This window comes from Tupaia chinensis, unplaced genomic scaffold (genome assembly GCF_000334495.1).
Source record: "Tupaia chinensis unplaced genomic scaffold, TupChi_1.0 Scaffold139513_1, whole genome shotgun sequence".
In the NCBI taxonomy this organism is placed as follows: domain Eukaryota; kingdom Metazoa; phylum Chordata; class Mammalia; order Scandentia; family Tupaiidae; genus Tupaia; species Tupaia belangeri.
Window position 1 is genome coordinate 208947 of NW_006199398.1, and position 13711 is coordinate 222657.

At 45.1% G+C, this 13711-nt stretch overlaps 1 protein-coding gene across 8 annotated transcripts in view; it reads right to left on the bottom strand.

Annotated features, from left to right (window-relative positions):
- Positions 1–9642, bottom strand: part of NLRP3 (NLR family pyrin domain containing 3) — a 32219-nt gene extending 22577 nt beyond the window's left edge. For 3 of the 8 annotated variants that reach the window (XM_027765725.1, XM_027765730.1, XM_027765731.1), the window contains exons 1-5: positions 9574–9641; positions 7610–7671; positions 7141–7461; positions 3061–3174; positions 560–2315 (exon numbers count right to left, since the gene is read on the bottom strand). In XM_027765725.1, the coding sequence (XP_027621526.1) occupies positions 560–2315; positions 3061–3174; positions 7141–7423 (2153 nt within the window). In that variant the 5' untranslated portion in view covers positions 7424–7461; positions 7610–7671; positions 9574–9641. Of the gene's footprint in view, positions 1–559; positions 2316–3060; positions 3175–7140; positions 7462–7609; positions 7672–8160; positions 8231–9573 lie in introns of those variants that run through there. The other 5 variants (XM_027765727.1, XM_027765726.1, XM_027765729.1 and 2 more) reach the window with 4 other exon arrangements.
- Between the last annotated feature and the right edge of the window lie 4069 nt (positions 9643–13711).

Consider the following 13711-nt stretch of genomic DNA (forward strand, 5'->3'; position numbering starts at 1 on the left):
ACTCTTTCGCAGACTTCATCTGTAACTTCTTTGTTCACACCAGGCCATCACCAGAATCCTTTTATCTTCTCCTCTACTCACCTACATTCTACCAACCCTTCAAGTCAAGTTCAGACTTCACTCCTCTGAGAAACTTCCCACAGCCTTTAGCTCTATGTCCTCTGTGTTCTTGGGACACAATCTCTGATGCTGAGTGCCCCTAGGAATTGTCTATTATGCATTACAGCTCCGAGCAAAGTACCAGCAGTGTAAGTTTACAAACATCTGTACGCAGTAATACATCCCACGCAAAACCTCACGCTGAACCTACACTCCCCAGAACTTCTGCTTCTTATTTCATCAGGTTGTTTTGTCTTCCCATGAGTCCACCTACCACAAGCCGCTCTCTGCCAGGGAAAGGGTCTGGAGCAGTGAATGGGGACAGCAATGTTATGTAGCTGTGCCGATTACATTTAGAAGATGGTAGAAAAGAGAAGAAAGAAAGAAGCAAGTGCCCACAAAAGGTGGCCAGAAAGTGAAGGGCATATTATACCAACTGCTTGAAGCCAGCTTTCCTTACCGATTGGAGCAGGTGGCCTGAGGGCTTGGGAGGACACCCTGGCCCATGTCTGGATGTTGACTGTCCTCCTCCTCTTCCTCTTCCTCCTCTTCCTTTGGCGAGTTATGGAGAAACCCCAGGGAAAGTGATTCCACGCTGCGACAATTCTCAATGCAAAAAGAAGACACCACATGGTCCATTCTAGTGGAGAGGTTGATCTCAATTTTGGGGAAGTGATCCATGGCTCTGTGCACAAAGTCCTCCTCCTGCATCTCGTACAAACAGTAGAACAGCTCCAGCTGGCTGGGTTGGATCTGAAGCTTCTTGGCCTTGGCTTTAGCTTCAATCCATTTCAGCAGCTCCACCCTGATTTGCTGAGAGATCTTGCAACTTAATTTCTTCTCTAAGTAGGAGGTTCTCTCCTGGTTTACAAGGCCAAAGAGAAAACGGACAACAAAAATCAAATATCCCTTTTCAAATTTGCCATAGTTTTCGAGAAGTACTGTCACATCTCGGTTTGGAAGCTTCGAGCAACTCCCTGGCTTCCTGACAACTCCCTCTTCCTCCTCTTCTAGCAGGTAGTACATAGCAGCAAAGAACTCCTGGAAGGTCATGTGTATAAAGCTGTAGAATGTCTCACAGTCCACCTCCTTTTGGAACAGGTTCATCCTCAGGAAGGCAGAAATGTCAGCCTTCTGCAGGCCATGATTCCTGAGGTCACATTCCTCAAACAGGATCTTCTGGTTCCAGATCCCATCTGCAGCCAGAGAGCACAGCCCACGGAGGTGGGCAGAGAGGTGGTGCTCCTGGCTCCCTCCTCGGGGCTGCAGTAGACTGGAAAGGAAGAACACATACACTGCAGTGGTGGTCTTGGACGTCTGGGCAAGACTCTTGCCACTCTCCATCTGCTGTCTCAGGCCAGTGCACACAATCCAGCAGACCAGGGGGATGAAGCACATGGTGAAGAGAACCTCGTTCTCCTGAATCAGACTGAAGGCCTCCCTGGCTTGAGACTCATCTGAGAAGTACTTGAAGAAATACTCTTTTCTCCTGGCCTCTGAAAAACCCACAATCTCCACATGACGAGGGTGGTCCAGTAAGTGATGCAGTTTCTCCAGGGCCACAGGCCTGGTGGTGATGAGCAAGGAGGCCTCAGGAAGCAGCTTCTTCCTGATGAGGCTGCTCAGGAGCACATCTCCCCGCTCAGCTCTCTGCCAGTCGGTGCACAGAGCTCCCTCGTGCTCGTCAAATGCACCTTGTAGCTCATCAAAGCCGTCCATGAGGAAGAGGATCCTGGAGGGCTTGCTCACAATCTTGCCTAGGGGTGGGTTTGAGTCAGGGCAGCAGCTGGCGATCAGATCCCCCAGGCTCCTCCGAGTCACCAGGCTCACTTCCCGACAGTGGATGTAGAACAAGTAGTCAAACCTGTCTTGGTAGAGTCTCCCTGATGACCAATCCAGCATAATCTTCCTGGCCAGGATTGTCTTCCCAATGCCCGCTGCTCCCTGGAATACCACTGTGTGCACGGGCTCCACGTGCTCATCATCAGGGTCAAACAGGAATTCCAGCTTAACGGAAGTCACAGGTCGGTCCCATGTCTTGGTCCTGCCAATGGCCAGAAGCTCGTGCTCCCTCTCCTGCCGATTTGGATGCTCCTTGACGAGACGCAACCGTGTGTAGCGTTTGTTGAGGTTCACACTCTCACCGAGACGGGCATTCCTATCTTCAATGCACTGGAATTTGCTTCTCACATGCCTTCTGTACTTCCGGCAGTAATCTACAGCAAGGACAGGATGTTAGACCTTGGGAGCAGCCCAACACATCCTCCTGAGATGAGTTGTAGAGAGGGGTCTATGATCTGGAAGGAGTGGCAGCTAAAATGGGAAACTGGATCTGTCATTGCCCTCCTCTTCTTTGGTATGGAAGGTTATAAAAATCCTGGTAACAAATCCTCTACATACACGGTTGGAGACAAGGGCTGTATGTGCAGCTGCCAGCCAGAAAATCCTCTTTTCAATCTTACTCCTTCAAGGAGTGTGCAGCCTGTGCCTTTTAAAACTTGAAACAATCCTCTCCTACCAGTTCTGGGACTGCAAAGAGCCATGCGAACATGAGTCTGGCTTTTCAGCTGATTGTAAAGTCCCTAAGACAGGCCTTCACATTCTGAGGAACAGAAGCCAAGTTACTCAGCCACTCAGCTTCTCAGTGCTCCTAAGCCACGTCTTAGAGCCCCAATGAGGCGCCAGCCGGTGGCATGGTGGTTAAGGCAGCTGGATCCCACATAGCCTACGTCACAATTTGAGTCCCTGACCTGCCCGCTTGGGAGACACCAGAAATGTGTGCATGTGTGCTCAAAATCCAAGGAGGGGAATGGAGAAGGGATCACGCATGGCCCTCTGGGGGGTGCTTTCTTACTTTTCCTCTATTTCTCTTCTTTCTGTCTCTCCCCAGCAAGCACACCTCCCTTATAGCAAAAAAATAAATACGCACATAAAAATGAAAGTGCCATCTCAATTGCTTACCTTTCTTCTTTTTACAAATGGAGATTCTGGAAAGGTACCCCAGTAGCCCCGTCCAGTCCTCTTCAGTGCTCTCTCCCCGGCATATCACAGTGGGATTAGAAACATGTGAATTTCCTAAGCATTAAAAAAATACATATTGTATGATGTGTCAAAAACCGCATCCCTTAACACAGAGGATATCATTGAGACCCAGCCTTAGGTCTCAGTTGGCATGGGTCAAAGGTTACGGTCTCAGACATTTCCCAATCAAAACATGACTCAGAGTGGCAAGTGACAGATGTGCAGTCGAAGTTCTGTTGGGACATTCCTGCACTCCCAGTTCCAAACCAATGGCCATCACCCTCTGCTAAGCATCGTGTTCCCATCGTAGCCAATCTCGGAATATATTCCCAGGCCCAGAGATGATCAGTAAATGTGTGAGGGCACCCACAGCATTTCTTTCATTCCCTTTAGTCTTTTGCAGCCCTTGGTGCCGTGGTTTTGAGATCCCCCCAAGCTTTCTAATGTTTCCAAAATGGCTATGGGTCAAGAAGGGTCTCCCTCCCAGAGCCCAGATGCCTGGCACCCATAGTATCCACAGGTCTTGTGTTATGAAGGGTAGATTTCCAGGTCAAGAATGAGAGTTGCAATCTTTGTAATGTCTAATTTGATGGTTCAGAATCCAAGCTGACTTCGGATTCACACTGAAAGTTTTAAAAATGCTGATTCTAGGATGCCAGCCCCACCACTCTTTTTCAGTCAATCTGAGGAGAAACCCAGGCCTTGTTGGATAGTAAAAGCTCCCAGGCGGCCCCAACATGTACCTGTGACTGAGAATCACAGGCTCAAACAATCACTAGCTAACATATCCCAAATAGACTTTGTCTAGGAGAGATTTAGGTATGGTATAACTAAAGCTAGATACCGGGGGAGACACAGGGACCGGTAACTGAGGTGGCAGGAACATAAGAGATTCCTGATTGGTGTCCACTTATTACAGAAGTGAATGCTACTAGTAACCCAATCACAAAACAAAATCCAAACATTAACGGAAACCTAAACCAAAACTTAATTCTTACCTAAAGCCTAACCCTAGGCTAGAATAAAATAAAAATTTTAAAAATTATAACTTGGGTTATAGTTATAATTTTTCTGCCTCCAAATCCAGGTATGGGAGCCAACATGGCATAGTGACTAAGAGCTGGAATTTGACCAAAGACACATCTGGCTTTGTGTTCTGGCCTTGGCTCTGAATAGTAAGGAACCAGGGCAGAATAGAGGGCAATCTGGAATCTCTTCCAGGCTCACTTCTTTCTCCTGAGAGTTGGGATAAAACCAGTAACTGCCTCATGGGGTTCTTGAGTGAACAACAAAATTCATAAAAACTGTTAGTGAAGTACTTCTACAGTTATGGGTATTACACTTTAATTTGTTTATCTGAGTATGCAAATACAGGCACAATTATTATTGTGCCATTCTACGCAAGCTGTTCATAGCATCCCACTGCCGCACACCCTGCCTCTGTCCCCTGTGCCATTTTGTTCTCTCACGTGACATGTGCACTTCTGCCCTGGTGTGCTTCTCCTCACCCACGGACACATGTGCATTCCTCCTCTGCACCCTGGCTCACTGCATTACGTCGAGTCCCCCAGCCTCTCGCAGCCTTCTGCTGCACAGAACACAAAGCTGGAGAAAGGACCTCGTCCTCAGCACACACAGGAAATGAGAGAGCCTTTTCACCACTGTGATTCCCAAAGTAGTGTCTGTAAAAAAGTATTTCCCCGCAAATTACATAATTCCGTAAAGTGAGAGATTGGCCCCTGAGCCACAGGAAGCAGACACGCAAGCTTGTTGCCCAAGTAGGCAGACACCAAACAAGACACATGATGCGAGGAGCTGGATAGAGACCTGGAGGCAGGTCCAGCCACCAGATAGATTCTGAAAAAGTGATACTAATCAAGGCAGGTTGCTGGAAATAGGTAAAATCTGAGTTTTTAAAGGAGTTTAAAAAAAAAAAAAACTTCTGGGACCAGCAGGTGGTGTGGTGGTTAAGACACTGAACTCCCATGTAGCTGACAGTGGTTCAAGCCCCAGACCTGATGGCTTGATAGATCGTGCTGGGTGTGTGTGCATGTGTCCAAAATCCCAACAGGAGAATGAAGGAGGAAGGACTGTAGCCTTGCCATCCCCTGGGGAACGGGGGCAATTTTTCACTTTCCCTCTTTCTCTTTCTGTTTCTCTCCTGAAAGCACATGTGCCCTATGGCAAAAACCTAAAAAAGGAAAAATAACACAAACTGCTTTCCTCCATCTTCTCATATCACTACCATGAGAGGAAGAAGCCAGGGTAACACAATAAATAACCTTTTTTAAAGAATTATTTATTTTAATTTTTATTATTATTTATTTATGACTTTTAGAGAGATTTTTTGCTATAGGGAATGTGTGTACCCCAGAGAGACAGAGAGAGACAAAAGGCAAGAAATCACTCACCACCGGGGATGGCCACATCACAATGGCCACATCGCAACCCTTCTCCTCCATTCTCCTCTTGGAATTTTGGGTACGCATGCGCATGCACCCTGTGTGACTTTTAAGCTGCCAGGTTCAGGACTTGAACTGTAGTTGACTACATGGGAGTCCAGCGACATAACCATTACACAATTTGCTGGTCCCCCTTATTATTATTATTTTTAATTTGCTATCGGGCATGTGTGCTCACCAGAGATGAGAGAGAGAGAGAGGGAATGTGAGGGCAAGTTGCCAGGTCTAGGACTTGAACCATGGTTGGCCACGTGGGAGTCCAGGGTCCCAGCCACTGCACTACCTGCTGACCCCAAGAAATAACTTTAACAAACAAATTTTAGTGCCTTAAAGGGCATAATCGACAGAGTGAAAAGGCAATCCACAGAATGGGAGAAAATATTTACAAAGTATGTATCTAATAAGCGGTCAATATCCAAGATATAAAGAATATCTACAAGTCAACAACAAAAACCAACCTGATTAGAAAAGAGAAAAGTATCTGAATAAATGACTAGATCTTTCTCCAAAGAAGATACATAAATGACCAATAAGCACATGAAAATATGCTCAGCATCATTAATCATTAGAGAAATGCAAATCCAAACAATGACAAGGTACAGACTCATACTCATTAGGATGGCTACTATCAAATAAAAAGAGAGAAAAATAATAAGCTCATGGGGATATAGAGAAATCAAAATTACTGTACACCATTGCTGAGAATATAAAACAGTACAACTCTTGTAAAAATAATATGGCAGTTCTTTAAAAAACTATTACTGGGGACCAGCAGGTGGCGTGGTGGTTAAGGTGCTGGACACTCCCACATGGCCGACCCGTGTTCGAGTTCTGAATCTGGTGGCTTGCTTTCTCACTTCCTCTCTCACTCTCACTCTCTGTCTCTCTCTGGTCAAATTCAAAAATAAGTGAAAGAATAAATAAAATAAAATAAATAATTATATTAAAAATTATTACTATGGTAATTTTTTTCAGAAAATTACCATATGATCTATAATTCCCATTTCTGGGCATACATGTAGAAGAATTCTAGCAGAGTCTTGAAGAGATATTTTATACTGAAGTTCATAACAGCATTATTCACAAAAATATAAAGGTGGAAGTAACCCAAGTGTCCATCAATATATAAACAGAGAAACAAAATGTGATGTGTATATATATGTGAGTGTGTGTATGTGTAATATAGTATTATTAATCTTAAAAATAAGGAAATAATAACACATCTACAACATGGATGAAACTGAGGATATTATGCTAAGTGGAATGAACCACAACCAGACAAAAACTGTACAATTCCACTTATAAGAGGTATGCAAACTAGCCAAATTCATGGAGACAGAAAATAGAATGGTGGTTACCAGGGATAAGGTAACAGGAAGTTATTGTTTGATGAGTAAGGAGTTTCAGTTTTGCAAGATGAAAAGAATTCTAGAGCTTGGTTGCATAACAATGTGAATATAGTCAATGTCACTGAACTGCACACTTAAAATTAAGATGTTAAATTCTGTGTTCTGTGTACTATATCATGACTTTAAAAAATATCCTTTCTTTCACTTACTCCAGTCTGGTTCATCCCACTTAGCTTTCTCATGAAGGTCTCTCCTGTTGATTGCAGCAAAAATCCCCACCGCCATGGCCCAGGCCTTCTCCTCCCCATTGAAGTCGATCATCAGAGTGGCTAGGTCCACGTGGTCTGCCTTCTCTGTCTGACCCCGTGGGAGTGGGATGCAGCCCTTTAGAGGAGGATAGTCTTCTAAGTGCATTTTGAATTTCTTAAAGTCTGCCTCCTCCAAGTCCTCCAGATAGTGGGCCAGTTTGCAGCGGACACTCCCCATCTTCATCTGCAGCCCTTGGCAGGCCTTGGCAGCCTAAGTCCACACTGAGGTGCAGGGAGTAAAAACAGAGAACAGATGAGTCTTTACACAGAGGGAAACAAATTACAAAACACTCAGAAAACTCAAAGAAAATATTCACTTCATTATAACAAGTTAACATCCTTAACTTTGAAAAGTGAGTCAAAAACTTACCAGAGAGTTATCTTGTTGGCTCTATCCAGGAGCGTTTCCTGAGCCATGGAAGAAAGGGTGCCCTATAGAGAGAAAACAAGAATTAAGAAATAAGAAAAATATAAATAATACATTTTTAAAATGATTGATTAAATAAATAAATAAAATAAGTAACCCATGAACATGAACAGATTGCAGTGTATAGTAAACAGCACTTCATGTTGCTAGCTTGACATAGCACTAAGAGAATTTTGGTTCCATTGATCACCAGGCTATGACACTGGACAAATTCCTCACTATTCCTCAATCCCAGCATTCCCATTTATAAAATGAAAGGGCATTCTGGTTCCTTGCTTCTGTCTTGACCTAAAGAAAGATGAATGAAAGGCAAAAGAAAGAAGAGGTCGGGAGTTGAAACCACAGTGCAATGGGGCAGCATGTGGCCAAAGAGGGGAGAGAGCTTGTGGGAGAGGGGCACCCCACATTGGGTGCATAAGCGAGAATAATAAACATATACATTGCTTTAATGTCTCCTTACAATATTCCCAATTATAACAATTATTACAACTCACATTTGTTTAGTACTTCCCATGGGCAAGGTCCCACACTGATATTTTTTCCATCTAACCTGAGGTATGTACACTCCTTGCCCTGATAATTCTTTTTTGTTTTGTTTTGTTTTTAAGAGATTTTTGCTAAAAGGCATGTGTGCTTGCCAGAGAGACAGAGAGACAGAAAGCAAGAGATTACCCCCAGGAGATGGCCACACACAATCTCTTCTCCATTTTCCTCTCACAATTTTGGGAACACATGCACACATGCCCAATTTTAAGCTGCTGGATCTGGGACTCAGACTACAGTCAACTATGTGGAAGCCCAGCAACATAACCGTTACACCATCTGCTTGTCCCCCAGCCCTGTTTTATAGATGTAGAGGCAGAATACTAGGGAGGCTTGGCAATTCTCCAAGGGGTTCACAGCTAGAAAGGGGCAGTGCCAACATTTAGACCAGACAGAGTCAAGATTTTTTACTCTTCCCCTAACCAGCCGTTCACAGCTCAAAATAGTATGAAACTGTCTCCTACCACTCATCTGGGTGTTTCAGTAAGATAGAAACAAAAACAAAGACCACAAAACAAATGGTTAAAAAGTACACACTCCCCCAAGGCTATGTGATCGCACATAGCCTTTTATTGAAATGTTTACTGACAGTCTTTCTAACCAGACTTTCAGTTCCACTTGCTCTGTCTCCAGATATTCCACACTTCCTGAAGTTTATGGGTGAACAAGTTGACTGTCTGTGACTGTTCTTGCCTCAAGCCTCTTATTTACCCTATTTTGTAATGTGCTACATTAACTCAAAGCATCAATAATGCTAAAGGGAGAGAGAGGATATGAAAAAGAATGAAAACTACCCAAACTGGAATTCATAAGATTGAATATCAATGTTTAAGACATCTCAGACTCGCTCATTTCTCTGTCTTGTCTCTGTTCTTGCTCTCTACTCCTGTCCTCCTGTGCCTCCCACAGGCATCCCTTATGCACCTGGAGGACTGTGACCTCCAGATTGGTGCCACCAGCTCTGCAGCCCTTCCCAGCTCCTTTCACATCAGGATTCAGCCTCTTCTCTACGCACCTCAACCCTAGTCTTCGTGCACACACTCTGACCTTTACTTCTGTTGCCCCTTGGTTTCCTCCTGTGTGTCCCATTTTCTCCCCTGGAGGATGCTGGACCAATCAACTCATGTCACAGGTGTACCCTGTGGCTGCTGCTCTTGTCTTCATCCTGCCCCCATGGATACACACATGCATTTGCACACACAGAGGCCAAATAATGACAAACATAAAAACCGAAGGACAGATTGGGAGGCTCGCTGAAGAGATTCCTAATCCAGTAACCAAGACAAGTTCTGCCCACTTGACACACCCCCAACTATTCCTCCCCAAATCCTTTCATCCCTCCTGCTCCTAGGAGCTGGACTCACCCAGATGCCAGCCTCAGGAACAATCAGAGAGGAGAAGTGACGAGTTTATAGTGGTCACAGCACAGCAGGGACAGGAAGGATGTGGTTACAACGTGGAATGAACAAGTTTGCATCACAGCAAAGGCAGAGACTCACAGTCACTGGCACTGCTGGGTTTTCCAAGCTGGATCAGTAATATTCTCAAAACTGAGCCATGCTTGCAGAGCTGGGTTCATTTTCCTCTCCTCTGACATACCCTGGAGAGCACTGGGCGGAGTAGGGGGAGGTTGGGAGAGATGAAAAGGTGAAACTGGCAGAGCTCAATGGGGGTTTCCTCTGACGCTTACAGCAGGCCTGGTGGTGACTCCTCTGCTAACAGGGAGGGGAGTGCAGCTAAGAGCTAGCACACAGAAACACAGCAGAACCTGACCCCACCCCTCAGAGTCCATGCTTCTCTTAGCACAGAGCTGGAAGGAAGCAATGCAGACTCTCTCCACACATATTTTTAAGGCATAAATTCTTCTCCCTGACTTGCTGACTAACGTGTGTGACCAGCATTATAGAGCAGCGGGCATGTGCCAGGCATGAACATATCTCAGCCTTGCAGAGTCAGAGGAGAGGCAGACACACAGACCTGCTTTGCTTGTCCAGCTCCACAAGGCAACAGCCTAGCAAAAGCTTGAGCTGAACAGAGCAGGGAGGAGAGGCATTTGTTCTGCACCCAGGATGAGTCCAGGGAGCCTGGAGCAAGAAGGGGGAGCATCCAGTTTCTGCAGATAGCACTGGCCAGAGACCGGCCTTTGGGCCTGTTTTCTATCATCTGTAAAGTGGGGACAAGGGTAGAGGGCTGTCAGGAGGACTGAGTGGACGGTGAACAAAGGCCTTCAGAGATGAGCGTATACCCGCAGGTGCTTCTATTGCCACTACAGCCATGCAGAGGAGAGGTACTTCTACTCCTAGTATGCGAGGACATGGCAGCAGACTTGAATCTCAGCACAGCAAGTGCAGCATGTCCTGAGGAGCTGGGTCAGAAATAGTGTGCCTTCAGAGGCTGAAGCTGGAGAAACAGCAGATCAATCTTGCTTGAAAAGAAAGGAACTCATTGGGTCAACTAGAGAATTCTTGGTTGGTTGGTCTTGCGTCTGATAACTTAAGTTGTACACAGTAAAAAATCACATCTTACACAGACCCTCAGAACAAGTGAAAGAACAGAAAGCCCAGAAATAACCCAAGCATACATGGACAGCCAATCTCTGGCAAAGCCACCAAGAAGACACAGTGGAGGAAGGGCAGTCTCTGTCAACGGTGTCAGACACTGGATGGTCACATGCAAAAGAATAAAGCTAGACCCTTATCTTATACCATATGTAAAAGTCAACTCAAAATGGATTAAAGACCTAAACATAAGACCCAAACATGTAACTCCTGAAAAAAAAGTACAGGAAGAAATCTCGATATTGATCCTGGTGAGGATTTTTTGGTATCTCACCAAATGCAAAAGGAAGCAGGTAGGGCCACATCAAATACCATGTTTCTGCCCAGCAGCAGAAACAATCAACAGTGAAAAGGCACCCAAAGAACTGGGATAGACATCTGCAAACTATGTACCAGATAAGAGGTACTAAGAATATGTAAGAAACTCATCAACTCGATTTCAATACTAATAATCCAATTTTAAAATGGGCAAAGAAGAAACAAAAATGGCCAACAGGTTTATATATGAATACATGCTCAATATCACTCATCAATATGGAAATGCAAATCAAAAATGAGATATCCCCTCCCACTTGTTAGGATAACTAATTAAAAAAAAAAAAACGATAACACGTGTTGGCAAGGGTGTGAAGAAAACAGAATCCAACACACTGTTGGTGGGAATGTAGACTGGTGTAGCCATTATGTGAAACCATATGGAAGTTTTTAAAGAAATTTAAAACAGTATATGTGCCATAGTTTTTCAATCCATTCATCTGTTTGCGGACATTTGGGTTGGTTCCATGTCTTAGCAATCGTGAATAATGCTGCAATTAATATAGATGTGCAAGTGCTTTTCCAACTGAGCGTTCTCCTGTCCTTTGGGTAGATACTCAGGAGTGGAATTGCTGGATCATATGGTAGTTCTATTTGAAGGTCTTTGAGGAACCTCCATATGATTCTCCACAGTGGCTGAACCAATTTACATTCTCCATGAAATACTATTCAGCCATGAAAAACAACAAGGCCCTGGAATTTGATAGAAAGTGGACATATAGGAAGATTTGTTGCTGAGTGAAGCAAGTCAGGCTATGAAAGAGAGACATCGTACATCTCCACTTAACATACACTGACTGTCTGCACTCTATGGTAGAGACTGAAAGACTGGAGAACATAAAAGCATTCAAATTTTTAATGGACACTAGAGACAAAGTGGAAAGAGAGTGTGGGAGGGGAAGAGCATAGGAAAGGAGATTTGGGGAGAAATGGAGAGGTAAGACACTTGCGGGACACAGATAACATTTATTATCTGTTGAAGAGGATGTGTATGGTGTTTGGGCTGGACTGAGGTATATTATGCTGAGTAAAGTCTCTTCACAATCTAAATGATGTATAATGATTCAAAGTATGAATAATAATTTTTAAAATTAATTAAAAAATAAATAAAGAGAGCCTTTGAAAGGTGATAAGGAATAGATAAGATTATCAGAGTGGGGCCCCTCACTGAATATGGGTGGATTCATAAAGAGAGAGAATCAAACCAGAACAGAAACACAAACAGTGTCTCAGTCCTTCTCACGGCCATGCTCTGGTATGTTCAAGCTCTTGCCCTCCATTATGTTATTCACTAGCTGGAAAATCTTTATCAGATGCAGTCCCCAGACCTTGGACCTCCAAATTGTGCCTTGAATAAAACCACTATTCTTTTATTTTTTTGTAGAGGTTTTTGCTATAGGGTGCATATAGGGCGTGTGCGCTCGCCAGACAGACAGAGAGAGACATAGAGACAGAAAGCGAGAAATCACCCCCCAGGGGGGATGGTCACGCCGCAATCCCTTCTCCTCCATTCTCCTCTCGGGATCTTGGGCACGCACGCACACGCGCCCGGCATGAGTTTTAAGCCACTGGGTCCAGGACGTGAACTGCGGTCGACTACGTGGGAGTCCAGCGACATAGCCATTACGCTAACTGCTGGTTCCCCCAAAACTGCTATTCTTATAAATTAAAAAAGAAATTTAAGGGAACCAGCAGTTAGCGTAGGGATTGCGGCATGACCATCCCCCCTGGGGGGTGATTTCTCGCTTTCTGTCTCTATGTCTCTCTCTGTCTGTCTGGCGAGCGCACGCGCCCTACAGTGAAAATCTCTCCAAAAAAAAAAAAGTTTCTTCATTGACAAAAGAGTGAAAGAATAAATTTAAGCACAGTTACTGGCACCAACTTTCTGTGGTAATTTTCTTTAAAACAGAAAGCCTCAAAACATCTCTCCTCTAATCAGCCCCTGCTACATAGTTTGCCCTCCACCACACTCGGCACATTTAACTGTTCTGGTAACCACGAGAACAGTTAGGCAGGTGGGTCTGGATGGAGGACCAGCATAGCCTGGCCATATGGCCATGCTCATCACTTAACCTCCCTGCCCATTTTCCTTTTCTTCATCTGTGCATGCCGCCTGCCATGTCCTCACTGCCTATTGTACAGTTCAGTGCAAAGATGGTGTGACACATCGGTACCACACCCAGCACTGCAGCACGTGGTGCACATGCCAGCTGCCAGGGCTCACCTGTGACTCTTACTGACACTGGCTCCTCTCCTGGGAGAGAGATTCCCTTGATAGGGGCTATGGATAACATTCCAGGCGTCCTTCAACCTGACTGCTGTGTCCTAGATGCTGACAAGATTTGGGGAGTGTTCCTAGACCCATTGTGGTGGCCTGGGAGAACCTGCATCCCCTCCGGTGCTGCTTCAGTGGCATGGTTTCTGAAAATCACCCGACCCTGAAACTGCTGTTTCTCTCAGCACATTTGCAGGTCGGCCACGCTGGCTGGATGGGGGGAGCTGTATGGACGCTCTGGCTACAACTATATTTTCTCAGGTGAGTGTCGAGCATGTTCTGTGGCTGAGAACAAGAGCCTAGGCTGAGAGTGTAGCCGTTATGGCCACAGGGGCTACCGAGAGGGCGTGCGCA